This window comes from Microtus oregoni, unplaced genomic scaffold (genome assembly GCF_018167655.1).
Source record: "Microtus oregoni isolate MIOR12 unplaced genomic scaffold, Mior012 000584F_ref0000405, whole genome shotgun sequence".
Taxonomy (NCBI): domain Eukaryota; kingdom Metazoa; phylum Chordata; class Mammalia; order Rodentia; family Cricetidae; genus Microtus; species Microtus oregoni.
This window is the reverse complement of record NW_024545072.1, coordinates 787-22816: the sequence shown is the minus strand read 5'-3', so window position 1 is coordinate 22816 and position 22030 is coordinate 787. Positions and strand designations below refer to the sequence as shown.

Below are 22030 nucleotides of genomic sequence, written 5' to 3'. Positions count from 1 at the left end.
TAAGGACTCTTGCTGAAGACCTGGGTTTGGTTCCCAGCACCCAAATTCTGCTCACAACCTCGTGTCACTCCAGGTCCAGGGGATCTGACACCCTCTTCTGACCTCCGTGGGCCCTCGTCATATATGAGTTTAAAACACTCACACATATAAAATAAAATAAACCTAAACCGGCAAGCAAACAAACAAAACAGTAGCAAAAAACCAACCAACTAAAAACTCAAAGCTAACCCCTGTGATGGTCTCTTGCTCGGGTTATAAACATTCAATTACTTCAGCCCTGACTTCAGGGCAATCTTTCTGCAAAAGATACAAAATAATTTCCATTAATGTCTTTTTTTTTTTGAAATAGTCTTACATGGCATACACTGATCTTGAATTTACAATCCTCCTGTCTTTCCCCAGGGCTGGAAGTCCGAGTGTATGCCACCATGATGTCTGACTTGCTGTTGTGTTTGAGTGGACTGTACTAATTGGTTTCAGTTCTTAGCTTTGGGCACCCATTGTCTAGATCTATCCTCTGAGCTGGGCACGTAGCATCCTCAGGAACTCGCCCAGCTCTGCTTGCAAAAGATCATCACAGCTGAGCTTGTCAACTGTGTTGCCCTTCCCTCAGGAAAATACTGAGTGTCCACCCACCCGCTCAGTGACTGCATGCGATTCTGTCTAACTGGATGTGGTCTGGGGGTCTTGGGAGCGGTTGGAGTATATAAGTTAGGGAAGACTGAATTCAGGAAGAGGCCTCCATCTATCTACAAAGCTACCAGGAGGACATCATTCATGCTGGGTAGAGACCTTCCCATGTTGCCTGTGACCTGTTACCCATGAACTGTAAGTAACCCTAATAAAATAGTTGGCGAACTTCAGTGGATTGAACTTTGAGACCTTATGGGGAAGCTGTGAAGCTCCCTTCAATGGCCCCATCCCCACCAAACGACAATCTTATGACAGCATCTTCCTTGGAGACACCATCTTTCTGTTCCGGACCTTTCCCCCTCCTCAGTTGGGAAGCTAGTTTTTAAAAAAAGATTGATTTTGAATTTTGATTGTGCGTGGTGTGTCTGTGTGACTATAGGCTATGAGTGTGCAGGTACTGGGATGTTAGAACCTCTTGAGCTGGACTTACAAGCGGTGTGAGCCACCTAACATGTATGGTAGGAAATGAATTTGGGTCCTCTGGAAGAGGAGCAGGTACTTTTAACCACTGAGCCATCTCTCCAGCTCAGAGAAGCCGGTTTCTTAACAGAGAGTCTCACTATCACAGAAAAACTAGACTCCCTCGGAGAAGGGGTCTTTTCAGGGAAGACAAGAAACCCACGCAATCTCAGCAAGACAGAGTTGACCATCTTACACTAAGGAAATGGATCTGACTGTGTAGGAAGGGGGAGATATATACACTTTTATTTATTCGTTGGCTTTTTGAGACACAGTCTCACTATGTAGCCCAGGCTGCCCCAAAACAATTAACCCCCCCTGCTGAGTTTAGCTTGAAAAGCCTAAAACACCAGGCTTGGTAGTCTTACTTATTTTTAACCGTTTGTTCTTTATTTTATTTAGCCTATTAATACCCTCACTTTTCTTTGTGTGTTTGAGATGGTCAAGAGGCCTGAAGCTGTTCGAAGCACAGAAAGGATGTCTAGGTCACATGGTGAGAGCCAGCCCATCAAGTAACAGGAGCCGCTCACCCGTTCATTGCATACAGTTTATTTCACTAGACTGCAATTTTATACACAGTATGAAGGGGTTTCTGGGTAGCACATATAGAGTTTACTTCCTGTAGTGCCGAGGACCCAATTTTTATTTTATTCTTTACAGTATATCATGATACCCTATTATTAAAACATTGTTTGGTGAATTTTTCCAACTACATATAAACGGAGATTTACCACACACACGGTGCAAAGAATGTCTTCATAACATATTGGAATCACAAAGCGTGAATCTAAAATACACCACTGTAATTAGAACGCTACTTTCAAATCACAATGCCCCACGCCAAAGCAGCCATGTGCTGAATCCCCGGAGAAGTCAAAAGCGGTTTGGTGGACTCAGTGGCAGAGGCTTTGAGCTACGATTTCAAAGGAAATCTTTTAAGAATCACAAGTTAACAATTTCAAAATGTCTTCCGTTATCTGTTTAATATTCTCAGAGTAAAAAAACGAGACATTTTAAAATTTATAGTCTTTAAACAAAGCGAATAAACCCAAGCCTCCCTAAACTGAAAGGCTAAGGCTGTAATACTAGATTTCGTAGAAACCTAAGGAAAACCTTATATATGGGAGGTGGAAATAATTCTAAAGGGAATGACATTTCTTTGAGACCATCTTGGATCATTGCCCCTCCAGAAAGGGAATACTATCACAGATGACATATTTCAGCAAAGTGATGTAACAAGCCAAAGAAAGATTGCTTCCTTCTTCCTTCCTTCCTTCCTTTCTTTTTTTGTGGATCAGGGTGGTGGGAAGATCACCAGTTAAATAAGAAACACAACTTCTTAATCAAAGAACCACGTCATCACACACAACAGCCAGGGGTATGGCCGAGAACCTCTCGGTTCCTTTCCCCCCCAAGTTTGAAAGTTCAATAAATAGTAGAAAAATAATCCTTTACTTAGAAATCTTGAGATGCATCATTTAGAGCTCAAGGTGAGTTCAGTACAATAACGGTGGCGTCCAGGCACCGCTGGGAAACAGGAGTGTCTGCCAGCAGTTGGAGGCTCTGGTGTGCTGCGTCCCGCCATTCCCGCCATTGGCTCCAGCTCTCTTCCAGGTCAGGGGTCGAGTGCTTCTGGTGCTGGGAACATTCCCCTGACTCAGTTTCCTTTACAAGTGTCTCTGTTGGAGCTCCATTGGGTCGGTTCATCAGCAGACCCCACCCCCTCCGTTTCAGAACCGGCCTCAGCTTCTCAGGGACTAGGCGGTTTCAGTTTAAACACGCCCCCAGGGGGCAGCAAACCGCCCGGGACAAAGCACAGACACTCAGGGTGTCTTGTGTGGCAGGGCTTTACACCGGCTCATTTCTTCTCGGAGCACTCCGCACCACCCGGTGCCCTTCTGCTTGGGGAGGTGAGGGGACCCGTTAGCACTCGGCATCCACGGTGTGCACTGTCACGGCGGCCTGAAGGTGGTGGCTGTGATGGAGGGTGGGATGTTGGGAGCGGTAGTGGTAGAACTTGTGACTCAGGAGGGCTGCAGTCTGAGGTGGGGTGTCCAGGTCCAAGTCCTCGTCATGGTTGCCTACATCCACCCCTGCTGACAAGGGGTCGTTGTTGCAGGGAGGGTTCTCGCTGTCTTCCTGCGGGCTCATGGTGCTGTAACCTAGGAAAGGAACAGCATAGCCTCAGGACACAGAGCAGACCGACTAGGAGGCTGGGGTGTACTCCGGTGCTAGGGACACTTAGGTGCCCAAATCTGCACGTGACCAGATGTTGACCAGCGGATGCTGAGGTATTTTAATTTGAAGGCGATCTAGAGGAAACCAGGGTTGGTTTGTATTTTTCTAAAAACAATTGATCACATATACACAACCATGTTAAATAACCGAGAAAGCTGGGGGAAACGAACAAGAGTCATCGCTCCACCCCAAACCCCCTGGCCAGTGACTGCCCCACGGTGAAATCACCCCACAGACCCCATTATATGTAGGTACCCATCTTGGCGTCCTGGGGTTGGTTCATTTTCCTACGCTCCTAAAGACTACAATGGTAATTTCCTCTGCATCATACAAACCACTAAAGCAGGCGATGGGCAGCTTCAGGGGGTGTGAATAAGATGCACGCTGGTTGGGCTAGCGGGTGATACTGAAGGGCGAAATGCTCATGGCATGTCAGGGAGGGTCTAACACATTATTATTATGGGATGTCAGTAAGGGTCCAATCCGCTATCACCATGGAGTGTCAGTGAAGGTCCAATCCGCTATCACCATGGAGTGTCAGTGAAGGTCCAATTCGCTATCATTATGGGATGTCAGTGAGGATCCAACTTATTATCACCAGCACCGACATCGACGGCAAAACACAGGTCAGTGATTCCTGTCTAACCGGCTCTTTCTTAATCCCCACTGCAGAAGGGAGGCAGCCAGAGAAGGGAACCTCGTCTAAGGTTCTAGGGCTCAATGAAACATCCAATTCCCATCTAACCCAGAGCAACTAGAAAGGAATCCACTCCTCTCTGTGGAAGCTGGCCCGCAGTGTTTAAACATTGATTCCTTTCAGCATCCTAAGGAATACATGTTTCAAAAGCAAATACCCTAGTTGATCAAAGGATATCTCTCTAAGAACCTTGGCATATTTTTAAATATTGCAAGAAAAAAAAAAACCACCAAAAAACCCCATGTCTTCTAAACGTTTTGAGAAGTGACAGCTCATGAATAGCTTCCTTGCTCCTCACTGTCAATCAGCCCTCATCCATGGGTAAGCACTAGTCACATTTGGGACTGAAAAATTGATATGCTTGCATTCAGCCGAGCAGGAACAGTGTATGGTTAGAAAGGTATGCTCCGTGCAGAAGTGAGAAAGGCAATCTATGTCCCCAGCAAAACAACCCAACCGAAGGATTATTTAACAGCAGGTTCAAAGCAAAGAATATATAGTAGGTGCCTCCTAGGTACAAGCCGCTCTGCTAGGCTCCAGAGGTACAAAACCCTGGTCCTAGCGGAGCTAACAAGCCAGTGTTTGAGACAAGCGAGAACCCAGGGCGCTAGATCACTCTTTTACCGTGGACTGTATGGGGTTGGGGTGGGGGGTGAGGTGACAAATCAAATCGCCTTGTTTCCCTCCGTTAATGACTAAAATTGAGGGTAGACAGTAGTGAGAACTAGAGCTGAGGTTCAGCTGAAGCCCAGAAGGAGGACTAACTCATTCTGGCTAAAGGAATGAGGAGGTCATCACACGTCCACTCGGGCGTTGCCGGGTGAACACGAGTTTGGTCAAGTGTAGCCAGGTGGTGGCGGCACACACTTTTAACCCCAGTACTCTGTAAGCAGAGGCAGGTGGGTCTGAGTTGGAGGCCAGCCTGGTCTACAGAGTGAGCTCCAGGACAGCCAAGGCTACACAGAGAAACCCTGTCTCGGAAAGCAAAACAACAGAGTTTGATAAAGGCGGTATATGCAAACAGGAGAGCAGCCCCAGAGGTATGGTGCCGGGAAGCGATGCCTCCATGATGTGGCTTGGATGTGTGTTAGCAGGGACCTGAGAGCAGACAAGCGGGAAGTGGAGAGGCAAAGCCCAAGCACAGAACACATGCTAGAGTAGACCACAGGTGCACAGGCTCCCTATGAATGGCTGGCTCTGGTCAGAGATCCACTGACAGTTTGGGGGATGGATGAAAGGGTCTTACTACATAGCCCAGGCTAGCCTGAAACTCACTAAATAGCCCAGGCTTGCTTCAAACTTGAGATTGTCCTGCTCCGCTTTGCCGGGGTTAAGAGAGGTTCACCACCTTGTCTGACTAGCCAACTCTTCCTTATTTGCTGCCTTTGCACTCCTAACATTGAGCACAATGTCTCACATAGAGGGGGCTCTTCATAGCAAAACCAGCCAGGTCCGTAGGTACTGGCCTGTAAATGAGGCAGGAAGATTGCCGGTTCAAGCTAGCTGAACTATAGAACAAAGTCAAGGCCAACAAGAGCAGCTTAGATCCTGTTTCAAAATAAAAACTGAAAAAGGGTTCCCTCAGGGGGAGACCACTTGCCTAGCATGTAAGATGCCTTGGGGTCAATTCCCCAAACTATAAAAACAAGCAAGTGAGCTTCCAAACACTAGTCACGCTGTAATTCCCCCAAGTACTGGCATCACTGAGTTTTCTGTTACCTGTGGCTTTGCATGTCATGTCTCATATAATTAGGAAGACTTGGAAATCCAATTTTCCCGACCCAGTGGTTTCCAGCGTCTAGTGATACTCTGTAATTATTTGCCTCATTGTGATACCATTGCGTCTGGATCCGAAAAGGCTCCTGTGTTGGGGGCTTGGAGATCGTCTGCCGTGCTTCGGGAAGGGGACTTCAAGATGGCTTCACCCTCATTAGTGGATCAATCCCTTGACAGATTCAAACCTTGCAGCATCAGAGGGAGGGGGTGGAATGGAGGCAGTGGGGTCTAGTAGAGGAAGCATGTGACTGGAGGCTTGTCCTGGAAAGCTGCACCTCGCTGGGCACCGCGAGGAGGCAACCTCACACCACCCCGTCCTCAACCATCACGGTCTGCCTTGCCACGGCCCAGAAATAACATGGCCAGCCAAACACGAACAGAGACTCATGAAACCGTGAGCCAAAACGCAGCTTCACTCTCTGAAACGACTCCTCTAACTCTCTGCAAACGACCAACAACCAACAACCAACACAGGCGCTATCACCCTTCACGCTACACTGCCTATTTTCTAGCATGGGAGTGGAAATCCCAAGGGGCCAGCGAGGTGTAGAGAAGCAGGTGGAATAAACGTGTTCTCTTTTCTTTCTTTGCAAGTCTTTCTTATGGGTGTGTGTGGTAGGAGTGTGAGTGTGGGCATGCTTGTATAGAGGTCAAAGGACAATCGCCAGTGTCCGTCCTTGCTGCCCACTTTGCTAGAGGCAGGGTCTCTTGTTTGCTGCTGTGGACATCAGGCTGGCCCTCACACAAGCTCCCCAGGGAATCTGCTGTCTTCATCTCCTACCTCATCCCAGGGACTCTGGTCTTACAGACCGGGCTAATGTACCTGGCTTAGTGGGGGTTCTGGGTATGGAAACTCAGGTGCCCCTGGCTTTGCAAACCACGAATCCCTTTCCCCAGGCCACAGACACTTTCTCATTAAACAAACAAACCATGTGTCTGGTGCAAGGCAGTTGTGCTCAGCACCGAGAGCTGGGAGGAATCATGAGGACGGACAGGATCCCTGGCCACGGAGCACAGTAGAAATGCTATTTAAATACAAAGGACCTCTGGCAGCACTTGTAAGCCTATGCTGAAAAGCATTTACGAAGATAACTTCAAGTAAGACACTTGTTTTAGGAATGAGGCCAGGCACCCATAAGGAACAGAAGCCCCAAATTGGGCTTCTGTACTTTGGCATTCTGTTTATGTGTTTACAGTCTATGGTTCCTGAGAAACTATTTGTGAGACAGCTAGGCTCCTCCAGGGGCTCATGCGCCATCTTGTGGTCACAAAGAGTAACTGTAGGAGAGTGTCTCCAGGATACGGTCTGCTTTTGATTAGGTTTTTGTTCATTTGTCTTAAAAAAGGTTCCTTGTAATTGCCAAGGATGAGGAAGAAACCCCGTTTTCAAAAAGAAAATGTTGCTTGCTATATACATATATGCAAACATATCAGTCTAAATGTGGCTGTAAAGTTTCTAATGAGGACGTAACTGCAATATAAACTCACAAGGAGCAAATAAACATATGCTGGCATTTTTAAACTTAAAAATAAGCCAGTGAATATTAGACAGAACATGCTATTTTCTAGAGAAAAAAGAGACAAAGCAGACACACGGCTACAAAGGTATTTAGTCTCTCAACCTGTGAGGCTTACCTTTTGCTGAAAAAAAAAAAACCACTTTAAATTGTCTTAGACTATTGAAAAAAGTGTGGCTGGGGTGTTTGCAAGACAGAGTTCTTGCCTAGCACACATCAGATCCTGGTTTTGATTCCCAGCAGCAAAGGAAAACCACTTTTGTTATATTTTAAAACACGACCTTGCGAGCTATTCCTAAATCAATAAGCAGCCTTGGGCCTCCAAGTTTAGTAACAGCAGTTTTTATCTCTAGGAACGTCACTATGCAGCTTCCCAGGGGCCTAGGCTTTTACTAGTCACTCATATGCACACACGTGTGCATCTGCACACACACTTGCACATGTACGCATAGCACAACCCAGAACCCCGGTACTACCGCCTCACCCGCTCAGCCCTTCCTTGGAACACGAACTACTTTCCCTGCCCCCTTTGTTCACTCCAGAAATCTGTCTCATTCCACCTGGGTCTCATGAACACGTGCCTGCATTTCTGGGTTCCCCTAGAACATAACCAGGGAGGACAACACCCATAGGGTCAGCCTGAGCCCGAGCGCCTACCACGTTCTCCCCTTTAACCTTCATGAGAACTTTACCAGGTAGAAAAACTGGATCCTAGTATTCAGTTACGTATTTTTTTTTGGGGGGGGGGGCAGAGTGTCGTTATGTAACATTGGCTGGCCTGGAACTTGCTGTATAGATCAGCTTACCCTATACTTTAGAGAGATCCACCTGCTTTTGCATGCCAAGTGCCGGGATTAGAGGTGTGTGCTCCCACACCTGGCTATTCTACTTTAAGGACTAAAACATCTCACTAAACTCTAAGCAGCTTGTTGTAAAAACAAAAGAGGTGGTGGACTCTAAAGTGAACGTGTTGCTGTCTTGAGGGGGTTCCTCTTGCTCACCCCCACCCCCACCCCCAGTGCCCCACACACGACAGTACAAGCATGACACAGGAGAATATCATTCAGAACCAAGTTGACAAAACAATCGATTCTATTTCCTCCTTAACGCACATGTAGATTTTATCCTGCTGGCATAACAGGGTCATTCAACTGATGGGTCACTTTTTTCTTAGTGACCTGCTGTATTGGTTCAGGAATACAACAGCCTACAGCTAGGCTCCGTTGATTTAATGATGTATTTGGGCTATGGGGACTCTCAACACCCTCTTCCTCTAGTGGTTTATTCTGTCTGCATGAGAAACTTTTTTTTTTTTTTATTCCTCGGGGATAATAGGGATCCAATTAGTGAGAGAAAAGAGAGACAGTGAGCCTTGCCACGTTCCTGGCTTCAGGTACTCATCCTCTCCGCTTTATCTAAGCTGGGGCTTCAGACACCATCTCAGTAAGACAGGGGAAGAAGCTGGGGAACATTTTGTCACTCCAGATTCTAATTTGGTATGGATGCTACAAGAGAGGGAGAGCTGAGATTCAGCGTTTCCGCTGAATAAGAAATTATTTCTGCTGAACTTGAGTAGCCTCAAACCTGTGTTAGTATTCAAAAGAGAAGGCGCAGACTTGCCAAGCAGAAGAACTTACACAGGTTCAAAGGATTATTTGGGGGGTGTAGGGGGGGAGGTGTAGAAGAGGCAGGAAGCCAAGAAACTGAAAAATTTAAGTTCTGCTTCAGTTCTCCATAGAAACTTGGAGCTTCTATTTAGTTGGTGGGAACAAGGTCATTCAGAGCCCAATCCAAGGTCCCTGGTTTACCAGGCTGGGCTGCAGCATCTCACGTTTTCCAATGGGAGACTGCATCCCTGTGGTGGGGTCAGAGGGATGCCCGTTGCTCGGAGGGATGTCAGTTCCTGTGCTTTTTGCATACAAATAGAAACACTGTTTGAAGGCATTTTTTTTTTTTTCTTTCAGGATAGGTGTGGGAAAAGCCGAGGGGGAGAAAAAAAAGTTTAAATAATTATCTAGGCATATACAAAGACTCAGCTCTGTGGAAACTAGACAGCAAGCTTCAAAAATGAAACATTCTTTCACTCTGGCTCTGTTTTTGAGTAACACTGGCGGTGATGATCTCAGACCAGGACTTATCTACTGTTCCTTATGACAAGCAATGAGAGAGACATCAAGAACGTGAGAGGCTCTATGGTGTGGCTGGTCTTTGGGACAGGACATGGGACTTCCTAGGACATGGATTTGCTTGGTACTTCATACCCCCTCAGTCTTGACTTTTCCTGCAATTAATGTAAACCGACAACTTTGTACACGCTCATTCTTTTCTTAGTCGTCCTTCCAAGGCTCGGTTGCAAAGGTTTCTTCATCAAAGCTTTTGAGCCTGGCAGTCATGGGGGAGGACAGAGCTGAGGACAGAGGACAGTTTGTCTCTGATCCAAGAAAATATGTTGACGATGCTGACACTGGCCCACTAGCAACATTAGAGCCTAAAACACATGGGGGTTCCATGCCCCAAGTATGACCCTTTAGTGACAGTATGATTTTGAAATGTTCCCCACACCCTCACGTTTTGAGTACTTGGTCCCTTAATAACACTATTTTGGAAAGTTCTGGAAAGTCTGGGAGTTGGGCCTTGGCTGAAGGAAGTGGGCCAGTGGTGATTGGTTCTTCATTTATATGTTCCCCCTTCACCTCACCTGCCCCTGGCCATGATGGTCACAGCTGTCCTCTTCCACATGTCCTTGCCACTATGTTTTACCCTCAAGATACCAGCTCAACTAACTAGCAACCCAATTGAAATCTTTTGTTGTTGTTGTTGAGACAAGGTTTCTCCATGTAACCCTGGCCATCCTGGAAACTGCTCTGTAGATCAGGCTGGTCTTGAACTCCGAGGTCTGCCTGCTTTGCCTCTCAAAGGCTGGGATTAAAAGTGTGTGCCGCCGCCGCCTGACAAACTGAACCCTCTTAAACTAGGAGCCAAAAGGAATAATTCCTCCCTGAAGCTGCTTTGTCAGGTATTTGGTCACAGCTATGCAAAAGGGTCAAAAACACACTTTAAAAAAATTACACGTAGAAACCCTGTCTCGAAAAACCAAAAAAAAAAAAAAAAAAAAAAAAAAAAAAAAAAAAAAAAAAAAAAAAAAAAAAAAAATTACACGTGTGTGTATGTGTGTGTGTGTGTGTGTGTGTGTGTGTGTGTGCTTGTGCACTGTGATGTGTGGAGACCAGAGGGTAACTTGTGGGAATCAGCTTCTTCCTCTCCCACCACATGGGTCCCATGGATGAAACTTAAGTCACCAGGCTTGGATGCAAGAGTCTCTACCCATTGAGCTATCTCACCAACCCCCACCTGCTTTATGGAGAAAAACTTGAAAGCAGTTTGTGTGGCCAGGGCCATCTAGCTTGAGCCTGGAGTATTGGGACGCGAGAAAACTCCCTATGCGGTTTCCTCAATGCCATGCTCGAGTGCATCCTTCAGGGAGACTATGTCAAAATAAGTAAGTACTGAACTGGAGAAAGGGAGAGAAAGAGTGCGCTCCAGCCCCCCACAGGAGTAGCCCAAGCTCCCGGGGAGGGGGAGGGGGGAGAGGGCTTCTAGCACAGAGGACCAGGCCTTACCGTGATCACTTTCAGTCCCCGAGCGGCCCCAGTAGCGTCGTCTCCTTTCTGGACTGTGTGCGTGTCGCTCCATGACCGCAGCGATGAACCGAGTGTTGCTGACTATGGGAAGCCAAGGACAGTTAGCGTCACTCTTGGGTCAGTACCCTCACTGTTTCCACCCCTTTGCTCTGAGCACGCTCGCTCACATGCTGGAGGAGTTATTCTTTGAAGAGTTAGAACAGAGAATTTTATAAGAATTTTAAGGATGAGGGGAGCTGGTTTGGAGCTCTCCGGTGGGGGGGGGGGAGGGCACTTAGCCACCCATCTCCAGCCTGCTGATGCAGGCCGAGGGTTAGGCAGCTAAATGCCAAGGGGGCTGGATGACAGAAGTCTCTCTTTATAAAGGAAGCACGTTTCCCTTACCCCGAGTTGTGTATACTAATTAAGGGACCATAGAAAAAAACCTATTCAAAGAAACTTCCCTTTCTAAAACACCACGTTGGAGAAGTAATGAGAAGGGGGGCTTTAGGCCAGAGCAAATGCAAAAGATCACATCAAAAAAGGCTTCTGAGGTATTCTGAAACAAAGCAGAGAGCCACACTTATTCCTAAGGAAGAGGGAGGGGAAAAAAAAAACCCCACCATGTCAAAGCTTCTTAAATTTTAATACAAGCCAAAAGGACATAAGAAAGAATATTTATTTTGGATTAGCCTCCCGCTGACACAAGCTGCAGGAGGCGGCAGATACTCACTGATGCCCCTGTCTTCGTGGCTGTCATCGTCCCTTTCATCTCTGTCATTCTCCAGGTTGGACATACGCACTGACATTTCTGTCCATCATTAGAAAGAGAGAAACATGACTATTTAATCAAACAAAATCACTGGCTTTAATATCCTGCCGAGCACAGGTTTGACGGCCAGGTGACAGCATTCCATCAAGAGTGAGTTCAAGGTGTGTGTCGGGGGGAGTGGGGGGATGGATAGAGAAGTATGGTAGGATGCTCGCCTCGAATGTGCTGGGGTCTATTCCCAGGCGCTCGCTCTCTTTCTCCCCCCCCCCCCCTCTCTCTCTCTCTCTCAAAGAAAAACAATAGTGAGCTTACGAGAGAATGAATGGATGCCCCTGTCTGTTACATCTTTCTAGTAAGAGACGGATGGAAGAACAAGAGAATAAAAACGAGCAACCCCTAGAATTGAGTTCTGAAGACGGAAATGAAACTGATGGAGGTCAACTCATCTTTAATCCTCTACCAAAGGACTTAAGCAGAAGTGGGGTCCAAACCATCACTGGCTTGTGTGTAAAAACGCTACAGGACGGTCAGGTGCTAGGCAACACTGGACGCCAGCTGCCCTCACCTAAGACAGGTGTGGGCGGTACCCCTGTTACCATGCCCTGTCAGGGTTGTTGTCATAGCAACATCGAACACCAATTTGTCACTAGTGCTGCAAGCTGAGTTGAGTGGCCACAATGATTGTGAGTTGAGTTCACTTTCATAAAGGCCAGGCTAACACATCTCTGGGGACTTCGGAGAGGGTGGGGAGGGGTTTTGAGTAGAGATGGCAGACTTAAAACGCTGGCAACTAAGCCATGGCTACAGACGAACTCTTTCATAGCGGGCTTTGATGATGGATCTTGTTTCAAAAGATCAGATTATTCAAATGTGATCATTCTTACTCTGTACAGGGAGGGACGCAATAGAACTAATTGATATTCTTGACCATACAGATCGGGGGGGGGGTGTCCCTGATTTGCTTGGGTTCAGACCTGCAAGGGAGCATGTTGACACAGTCTCTGTCAGCACCCCAGTTCCCCAGCTCAGCTTACGGTAGAAGTAGGCCACGGAGTGGGGTAGGGATGAGGATGTAGGTAGCATCTAGAAAGAACCTAGGACTTTCTGGGTAGTCAAAATAGGGCATGCAGAGTTTAGGCACTGAAGAAGGCATCAGGCTTTGGGGGACTGCAGATGTCACGCTGCCCTTACAGTTGAAGAGGCTGGACCACCTAGAAGAGGCTCTCTGCACTCACCTTGAGCTGCAAGAGGAGACATGTGCTGGTGGCTGCGGCGATGGATCTGGTGGCGGTAAGCATACACGGCAAGGACCAGTACCATGATACAGCCCATGATCCCTCCGGCCACAGGGCCCACGGGGGCGCTCTTAATCATGTTTAGCGTGATCACCTCGTCACCTTCAGAGGATACAGGAACAGATGCACCCTGTCAAGATCCCCCAAGTGCGGGAGGGAGGTAGGGATGGGGGGAGGGCAGTGAGGTAGGAAGGACCAAAGTGGGATGGGTTGGGGCGGCGAGCTCAGCTGCACTCCCAACTTCTCATTGACACACGAGAGGGTGGGAGTGGAGGCTTCCTGGGATTCCCGGTTCTCAAACATTGGCAGCTATACAGAGCCTGAGCACAGATACTGAGCATTGCTGCAAAGAGTAAGCAGAGAAAACTGCTTCCACACAGGCGCTGCCTGGTGCTGACGGAATCCTGGCTGCTCTCCGAAGGGGAAATCTCACCTAGCAGAGGAAAATGAGGCGGGCCTCTCTGGGGGACAGATGAACTACCCACTCAAATGAGAGACAGGAAGTACAGTGAGTCTGTGTCTCACAGACCAGGTTGCGGGGTGGGGGGGCCTCCTTGTAAGCACAGAAAGTAACCTTTGGAGTATCAACTATGTGTCAACTATGTCCCTGCCTGGTTCACATGTAACACAACAGCTCAACTCCTCCTCTCCACAGAAGGGATTCTCTCTCTTCAGTCAAGTTAGATGTGAAGATATTAAAAAGCAAGACATAGATGATCCCTAATTTGCGATGATTGTAATCAGCTGTCAACTCTGTGACACTATAAAAGCAATAAAGAAATCAGTAGAAGCGACACAGACTTTGGAATCTTGATCTTTCCTTGGGCTTGTGAAATGCAGGATATTCTCTTGATACAGGCTATGGCAGTTCCTGGCCAGCCATGGGCTCGCAAAGGTTAAATAACCAGCATTGTGTTATTGAACTGTGCTGTTAGGTTATATAACATTCAGCAGTCTGAGGCAATAAACACAATTTGACTTTTTTTTTTCCAACCCATGATAGGTTTATGGGGCCCTAACTGTATCCCAGGCTGAGAAACATCTACATTTACTAGTGGCTTGAATATTGGTGACTCAGTTTACCAGCTAAGAGTGAGTGAAGACGTGGTACCGATTCTGGGAAGAGACGAAAAAGAAGAGTCTTAATGAGAAATACAGACTCTTCGGTAGTAGTATTGTCAAGGACCTGTGTCCTGATCCCAGGGTCTCATCTCTTTGGGGTATCCCTGCCCCTCCCTAAGCTGCTGTCGCAGCCGAGTAGCTCTGGTGTGTGCTGAGCCCACTGTCCTCAACAGTGATGCGTGGCAGAAGATGCCTACCCTGTATAGGTGGTAAGGAAAGGAAGGAGAAAGGGACCGCTGTGGGAGGGAACAGCCCGCTGCAGGCCCCACGCTTCCGACAGCTGGGATGCACATTCAAGCGGACTCCGGAGTTCAGTCATGTGGAAATCAGGCCCGAGTTTCTCAGAACAAGCTTTATGGGAATGCATTCCAGGCTTGCAAAATTTGGCAGCGTGGTTGGCTGCTCCCTGCACAGTGTATGTAGCCAGCTCTGAAGGTGATTATCTGCCCTGGTTTTGTAACTAAGGATGACTGGCCAACGAAGCAGGGGAGCTGGGAAGAAGATTATTAAGATCTTTGTCCCAGTAGACAGGCGGAAGATGGCATTCACGAGTCAAACCAGCGTGGGCTCCTAATCAACATACCGATGGCCCCCATGTCATCCACGTAGGGACTTTTGGCTCCCACGATCCCTCCGAAGCATTCTTTCTGAGGCGCACAGTAGGATTTGTCCAGGTGAGTCTTCCCGTCGCTGTCCACCACACACCACTCGCAGTCCAGCACCCCGAAACAGTCCCTGCCGAACAGACGGGGTTTCAGAAAGCCGCGCAGGCAGGAGAGCAGGCCAGCTGGCCTTCAGCTGGACCTCGGGGCTCACCTCCTTACTCCTGCTCTGAGCGGCTGTGTGCCAAGTCCCTTTCCTTATCAAGTGGGGACAGCGGTCATTTACCCGGGGATGGCTACTGGATGGCCTCTTGGCCACTTGGAAATGAGAGAAGGCCAAGTACTCCCTGAGTGACCTTATAACCTCCCCACGTGGCTTAGTGTGGTCTTGTTCAAAATCATCTCAAAGCATCAAAGGCAGGTAGAGTCTAGGTTTGTTTGCTTTTGGTCTAACAAACCCATGTCATTATTATTTTTTTTTTTAAAGGAAGGAAATAATAGTCAAATACATTCAGGAAACAGTCTGTTTAAAAGAGATTTGCTCACTGCTGGTCTCTTAGGCTGGGTGCATGGTGATGCTCCGAGAAAATGACCTGGGTGACAGTCTGCCTGTACCTGAATGCAGCGTAACAGCCCACGTTAATCAGTTCAAGGGTAGCCCTTTCCTCCACTCAACCAACACAAGGCCAACTGTGCCCTCACGTCACCCGATCACACGGCAAACAGCAGCTAGCTTCCTCTTCCCCTATCTGCCATAGCCACAGCTCCATCTTAGTTCAAACCCTCTATGGGGAGCAGCCCATAGCAGGGGACACAGGGTGTTTAGTTCTCAAAACTGCCCTGGAGCAGATTTGCTCTCTATGAAGGGAAGTTATGAAACCTTGTTGGCTGCTGGCTCCAGTTGGGAATCTCAGGAGATCCTACTCCCTTGCAACATCTGCATTTTGCTTATTAAAACAAACAAACAAACAACAACAAAACACTTTCCACCCCACAGCAGAAACCTTAATTTTTTTTTTTTAAAGCCTATAGCACAAATGCCAAATCCCTGTAACCAGTGGGAATGGAACATTTAATCTGGGAGACAAAAGGCTTATGGCATAAGACTCATCCTCCCTCTCCCAAAGGCCAGGCAGCAGGAGCTCGGTGGACCTGGCACTGCTCTCAGGGAGGTCTCTTACCCACTTTCCAGTCTCTGGTTGCACCTGCTGTTGACACACTGGTGCAGGGCGTCCTGCAGGCCGGGGTCGATAGCTGTGTACGTCACTGGTTCCTGGTGCACCTCACAGCTTGGGTTTCTATGAAGGAATCCAGCATGGAGGTTAGAAGCAACGACACCCATATTCCAAACCCCTAGTCTTAGATAAGGTTAGCAAAATCTGAGGTTTTATTATTTGGACGGCTGGCTTTGCCACTCAATGAAACCTTGGGCCAATCCATTTAAATACTCTGTTGTTTAATTTGTTTGTATTTGTATACAATAGAAATCATATGTGCTTCTATGTGCATACCCACACACACTGAAATCATAAACTCTCAACATAACAGGAATGAATAAAACCAAAATGTGTTCAACCTTCTGTGTTTACAATCCTCAACCTTACTTTTCTGGGGTAACATTGTGAATAGGATTTAATGAGGACCCCTTTCAGACACCCTTTTTTATGTTTTAACAAATGTGTATTATATTAATAGACATACACACACACAATACCATGTGTTTCCTTTCAGTTCTAGGAGAGGAATCTAGTACAGTCATTAAGAGCTTATCAATAATATTAATAACACCGTTTCATGCATCAGCACAGGTATGTGCACATATGAAAAGCATCTGTATACTTACACAGTTAATTAAAAAAACTGACTCAAGCCGGGTGGTGGTGGCTCACGCCTTTTAGCCCTGCACTTGGGAGGCAGAGGCAGGTGGATCTGTGAGTTCGAGGCCAGCCTGGTCTACAAGAGCTAGTTCCAGGACAGTAACCAAAAAGCTACAGAGAAACCCTGTCTCGGAAAACAACAACAACAAAAACAACAACAACAAAACCAAAAATAACCTGACTAAATATGTATAAAGTACTTAACACGTGGCAGATGTGTAGAAAATACTTGCATGAATCTCCGGTGACTATTTACTTTTACTCTGTTGGGAGTCTTTCTTCTCTATTACTCTCTTATTTTTTGAGGCAGGGTCTCTCACTGAATCTAGAGCTCAATGATTTGGCCAGATTGCTCAGCTAGTAAGCCCTTGGGATCTGCCTGTCTGTTCCCTGGATTGCTGGGGCTATAGGCATACGCTACAAGACCTCATGTTTGTGTGAACTTTACCCACTGACCCATCTCAGCCGTCCTCATACGGCTTTAATACAGCAAATATACTTTTGGTATTTCACAACATGTATATTTAAACAACAAATCAGGCATTATTTAAAACTTGGCTTACTAATTATGATTCTTATTAGGACAAAGCACTTTTGTACACTCTTAACCCACAACAAACTTATAGAAAATACCATAGTATAGAGACTATACATATGTATACAAGAACATATATAAATAACATACACACACATACAAGTGTATATATTTTTTACCTGTTCTCGGCATTTGTGAGGTTGCCAGTGCACTCATTGACCTCCAGGGGGCACTCACAAGGGCATTCACATTCATTTTGTTCCATTCTGAAAGGCAAACAGAATCACTAGTTAAGAGGTAGGTGCCAGCAGGATATCATACACACACCAGGGAATTGAGATTTAAAAAAGAAAAAAAAAAATCCTTTGCCAGTTACACTTGACAGTGAAAATGAAGCTGTGGCCAAAAACTTAAATTGCATTTGGCCTGAATCCGCAGCGTGTGATGGTGTCGTGGGAACAGATACTAAAGGCTTCTGTAAACCTGGACTTCCCTCCTCCCCACCTCTTCTGCCAGTGCCTGGCATCGGTTAAAATGTTAAAGAGTCCATGAATAGAACCCAGCCCACCGGTGGCAGTTGAGACACAGACGGTCCACCATGCTGCAAGCGCAGAAGGCAAGGGAGTCGCAGGTCTCGTTGACAATGCCGACAAACGCGTTGGTGCCTGGGATCCTTGCCAAGCGGTACTTAGAACAGTGGCTGCCATGTACAAGGTTTGTCAAGTCGCCCTGCAGGAGAGAGGAGGAGGGTCAGGACCCACAGACAGCAGTGTGAAGACTCGGCCCTCTCAGGCAGAAAAGACAGGATAGCTTGAATTGTGATTATAAAAAGCAGCACACAGCCACTATTCAAGACTTTTAGTATTTGTGGAAGACGGAATAGGGTGTTGGAGGCCCTGGTGCTGGAGTTACAGGTGGCTGTGAGCTACCTGAAATGGCTGCTGAGAACTTGGAACTTCTATAAGAGCATTGTGAGTTCATATCACTGAGATATCTTTCCAGCCCCTACAGACACTGTTTAAAATGTGGCCCAGAGAACACCGCTTGTTAAAAAATTTGCTTTTCTCGCTTTGGTGAGAAGAAAAACCTACAGATAAGTCTATCAGTCAAATATGATTTCCATTTAGTAGCTGGTATATGTTATGGAAGTCAGCTTCCAGGAAAATTTCTTTCAAAGCAAACATGATTAGCTACAAACCACATGCTTCTTTCCTTTTAACACACCTTTCTGCTTCCTAAAATAATATGCATAAAAACCAAAGGTTCTTTAGAGACCAGTTGATTTCCTGCTTCTGAAACATTGAAACTGAACTAAGTATTCTCTCTCTTCATTCCGTAACTGGCAGATGTGATGAGTAGCTTCTAGAAGTGCCACGAAAAACTCAAAGGCTGTACCATGAGGTCGTGCAATAACTGTTTTTATGCATTTCTATCAAATTCCCCAGGCAAATTATTCCAAGCCACACTGATGTCCATGTCATTCATCTTTTAATATGTCAATTAAAAATGACCAGGGTTGTGGCAGAGTAGGTTCTTAGACTCTGGACAAGTTTTGTCCTGTGTGAAAGACACACACAGCTTGGACATGCAGTGACAGGGCTTATTATGCAAAAAGCTCCATTATCAGAATGTCCCAATTTCATATAGAGTGGAAATTTCAGCTGTTAAGAAATTCTCTATCCCTGACCTGGTGAGATAGTTCAGTGGGAGAAGATACCTGCCACCAAGACTCACAGCCTGAGTTCCATCTGGGGGACCAACATGGCGGAAGGGAAGACCTGATGCGTGCAAGTTGTTTGTTATTTGTTTAACTATGCAAAGGGGTGTTGCATTTGCTTAAATATGTAAAGATGTGATGCATTTGTTTAACCATGCAAAGATGTGTTGCTGTTTTTGCCTTGCCTGCCTAAGGCACCTGATTGGTCTAATAAAAAAAGGAACTGCCAATAGTGCGGGGAGGAGGTATAGGTGGAACTTTCAGGCAAAGAGAGTAAGTAGGAGGAGGAATTTAGGATCAAGGAAGAAGAAAGAAGAGGAGATGGCAGGGAGACACCAGGGGTGAGTCAGCTAGACACAGAGGACACAGGAAAGTAGGACATGTAGTAAAAAAGGTAGAATGCCCCAAGGCAAAATGTTGATGAGGGGAAATAGATTAAGTAAAAAGAGCTAGTGTGACAAGCCTAAGCTAAACATTCATAATTAATAATGTCTTCGTGTCTTTATTTGGGAGCTGGTTGGTGGCCCAAAGAAAATGCCAACTAGAGTTATCCTCTAACTTCCACACATGTGCTATATGTACATCTGTGTAGCCATACAAATGCAGGATGCAATTTTAAATTAAAACTTAAATCAATTAAATTATTCTATTTCTCATTCAACTAGAATGTGCTTTTCAGAAATGTTTCTACTCCAGCCTTGTGGTTTTGCCTGCAGAGGACTCTGGAAACCACTGAAGAAAAAAACCAGATGCATAGAAAGAGGCAGACTTTCGTATAATAACTATCCCAGCTCTCCTGCAACAGTGCTGCTCACAATGGAGCGGGGTGGAGCAGGGTTGAGCAGGGCGCAAGACGATGTTGTGGACACCATAAAGATTTTCGATTTAATCCAGCACATTAAAATAATTAATTTATTTGTTAAATATTTACTTATTGATAGAGTATGTTCATCGGTGTCCTGCCTGCATGTATGTCTGTGTGAGGGTGCTAGATCTCCCGAGACAGACAGTCATAGGTAGTTGTGAGCTGCCATGTAGATGCCGGGTATTGAACCCATCTGGAAGAGCAGACAGTGCTCTTAATTGCTGAGCCATCTCTCTCCAGCCCCCAAATTAGTTTTCAACTGCACATTTAATGACTAACATACATAAATGCCTAGGTAAATTAAAAATTTGCTTCTTGTAAGTTTTCAAATGTTTAGCTCTGTTGCCATGCCCCCATTTTGTTCCTTCCTAGAATCGTTCCAAAATGGGTAAGAGCAGAGTTAGATATTTAGTCATGGAAACTTTGCAGCAATTCAAATTACGTAGAATGCTCTCAGCGACAAAAACAAACAAATGCTTTCAGGATGACATCCACAAAACTCCCCACCTGGTAAGGTGGGAGACCAAGGACTGACTGAGGCTGGCAGCTAAGCCATCGCTAGGACATACAACATTTGTACAGAGTATGGGAACAGCCCTAAGCAGAAACTTCAAAGGGATAAGGGATGGCTATTCTCAGTCGTCAACTTGCCTACATCTGGAATTAACAAATTAGCTAGAACCCAAATGGCTGGGCACACCTGTGAAGATTTTTTTTTTTCTTAATTAAATCATTTGAAGTGGGAAGACCCACTTCTAAGCTGGATTTATGAGGTGGGAAGATATACATTCAATCCAGATCTTTTGAGGTGAGCAATTCATGTTGAATCCGGGCCACACCTTGATAAAGGACATGGAAGAAGAAAGCTGGCTCGCTCCGCTTGTTCTCCCTAGCAAGTCTATGCCGTCAGTGGTATTAGAGCCTACTTCTGTGGATTCCAGTGTATACTGAAGACAGCCGAGACATCCACCTTAGTGAATTGAACTACTACTGGATTCTTGGACCTTCTATTGGTAGATAGTCATTGTTAGACTAGCTGGACCAAGCCTGTAAGCCATTCTAATCAACTAATAAATCATATATATATAGTGGTCTTCAACCTTCCTAACACTATGACCCTTTAACAGTTCCTCATGTTGTAGTGACCCCCAATCATAAAATTATTTTTGTTACTACTTCATAACTGTAATTTTGCTACTGTTATAAATTGTAAGGTACATATCTGATATGTGACTCCTGTAATAGGGTCATTGGGCTCCCAAAGGGATCACAACCCACAGGTTGAGAACCACTGCTCTGGGGAACCATAACTTATACAGCTGGCATATTAATCAAAGCAGAGTACCAACCCTGTGACCTTCAGACAGTCCCTGTCCCATCCTGGCTTTCTGTCCTCCAGTTACCACGGTGGGAGCTGTGCTAAGGTCTTTCCCCATTCCTGGGATCCTGTGACTCCAGGGCCATGAAGTAGGCACGAGCATTATTCCATTCACCGTTCATGAACAAGTGGGAACATGGGCTTACCACCAGGCTGGTATTGAACTTGTAAGATCTCTGCACTGTCCGGTCGCTGAAGCTGTTGCACAGGTTCTTCTTCACAAAGTTTGGGTGGTTCAGGATGTCGTTTGCCACCAGGGGCTCCTGTCAAGGCCACAGAAGACAAGTGTCACTGAACACGCTTCAGGCTGCCGCAGAGTGGAGCCGACAGGCTTTGGCCAAAGAATACCTTGTGGGTGATGTGTTGCTGCTCCAGAGGCGCATGGCCTTTGGGGTCAACGAGCGTTGGATGAGCCACCAGATAACCCCTGTCCTCCATTATGAAGCACCTGTACCAAAACAAGTGATGACCTTCATTTGTGAGCGGCTGCCATGCTTTCAAAGAACTCTTGACCGCACTAGCCTGAAAACAAACTTATCTAGACGTTTGGGGGACGAAAAAGGAAGGAATCTTGCTAGCCAAGTAGACACCTTTCTCTTGAGGTGATAGACTACCTGGCCTCCAGGTTATGGTCAGAGCCACACATTGCTCTGTGGTCACCTGTACAGTTCATAGAGGATATGCCCACCCAATCCAAGTTCAAGGGATGTGAAATTCATTGGAAGGATATTAGAAGGAGGTGGTTTGCTCTTTAGCTCTTTTTTTTTTTTAATTTAAGAGGAAGGAAGCAGAGGAGCATACACAGATACAAACATAAACAAAACACAATGCTTGGTGCATATACAAAGATACTTGCAGGAACACTAA

The 22030-nt window shown here is 46.3% G+C and overlaps 1 protein-coding gene across 1 annotated transcript; it reads right to left on the bottom strand.

The window, feature by feature from the left end:
• Positions 1–1685: 1685 nt before the first annotated feature.
• LOC121445772 (VWFA and cache domain-containing protein 1-like) lies at positions 1686–21611 on the bottom strand (the record flags this gene model as incomplete). Its single annotated transcript, XM_041647913.1, has 10 exons — positions 1686–3314; positions 11001–11102; positions 11734–11811; positions 13008–13169; positions 14773–14924; positions 15973–16089; positions 17383–17469; positions 17772–17932; positions 21310–21426; positions 21512–21611. Coding segments are annotated over 10 exons (1315 nt in total), but the record flags the coding sequence as incomplete, so codon positions are not given.
• Positions 21612–22030: the final 419 nt, after the last annotated feature.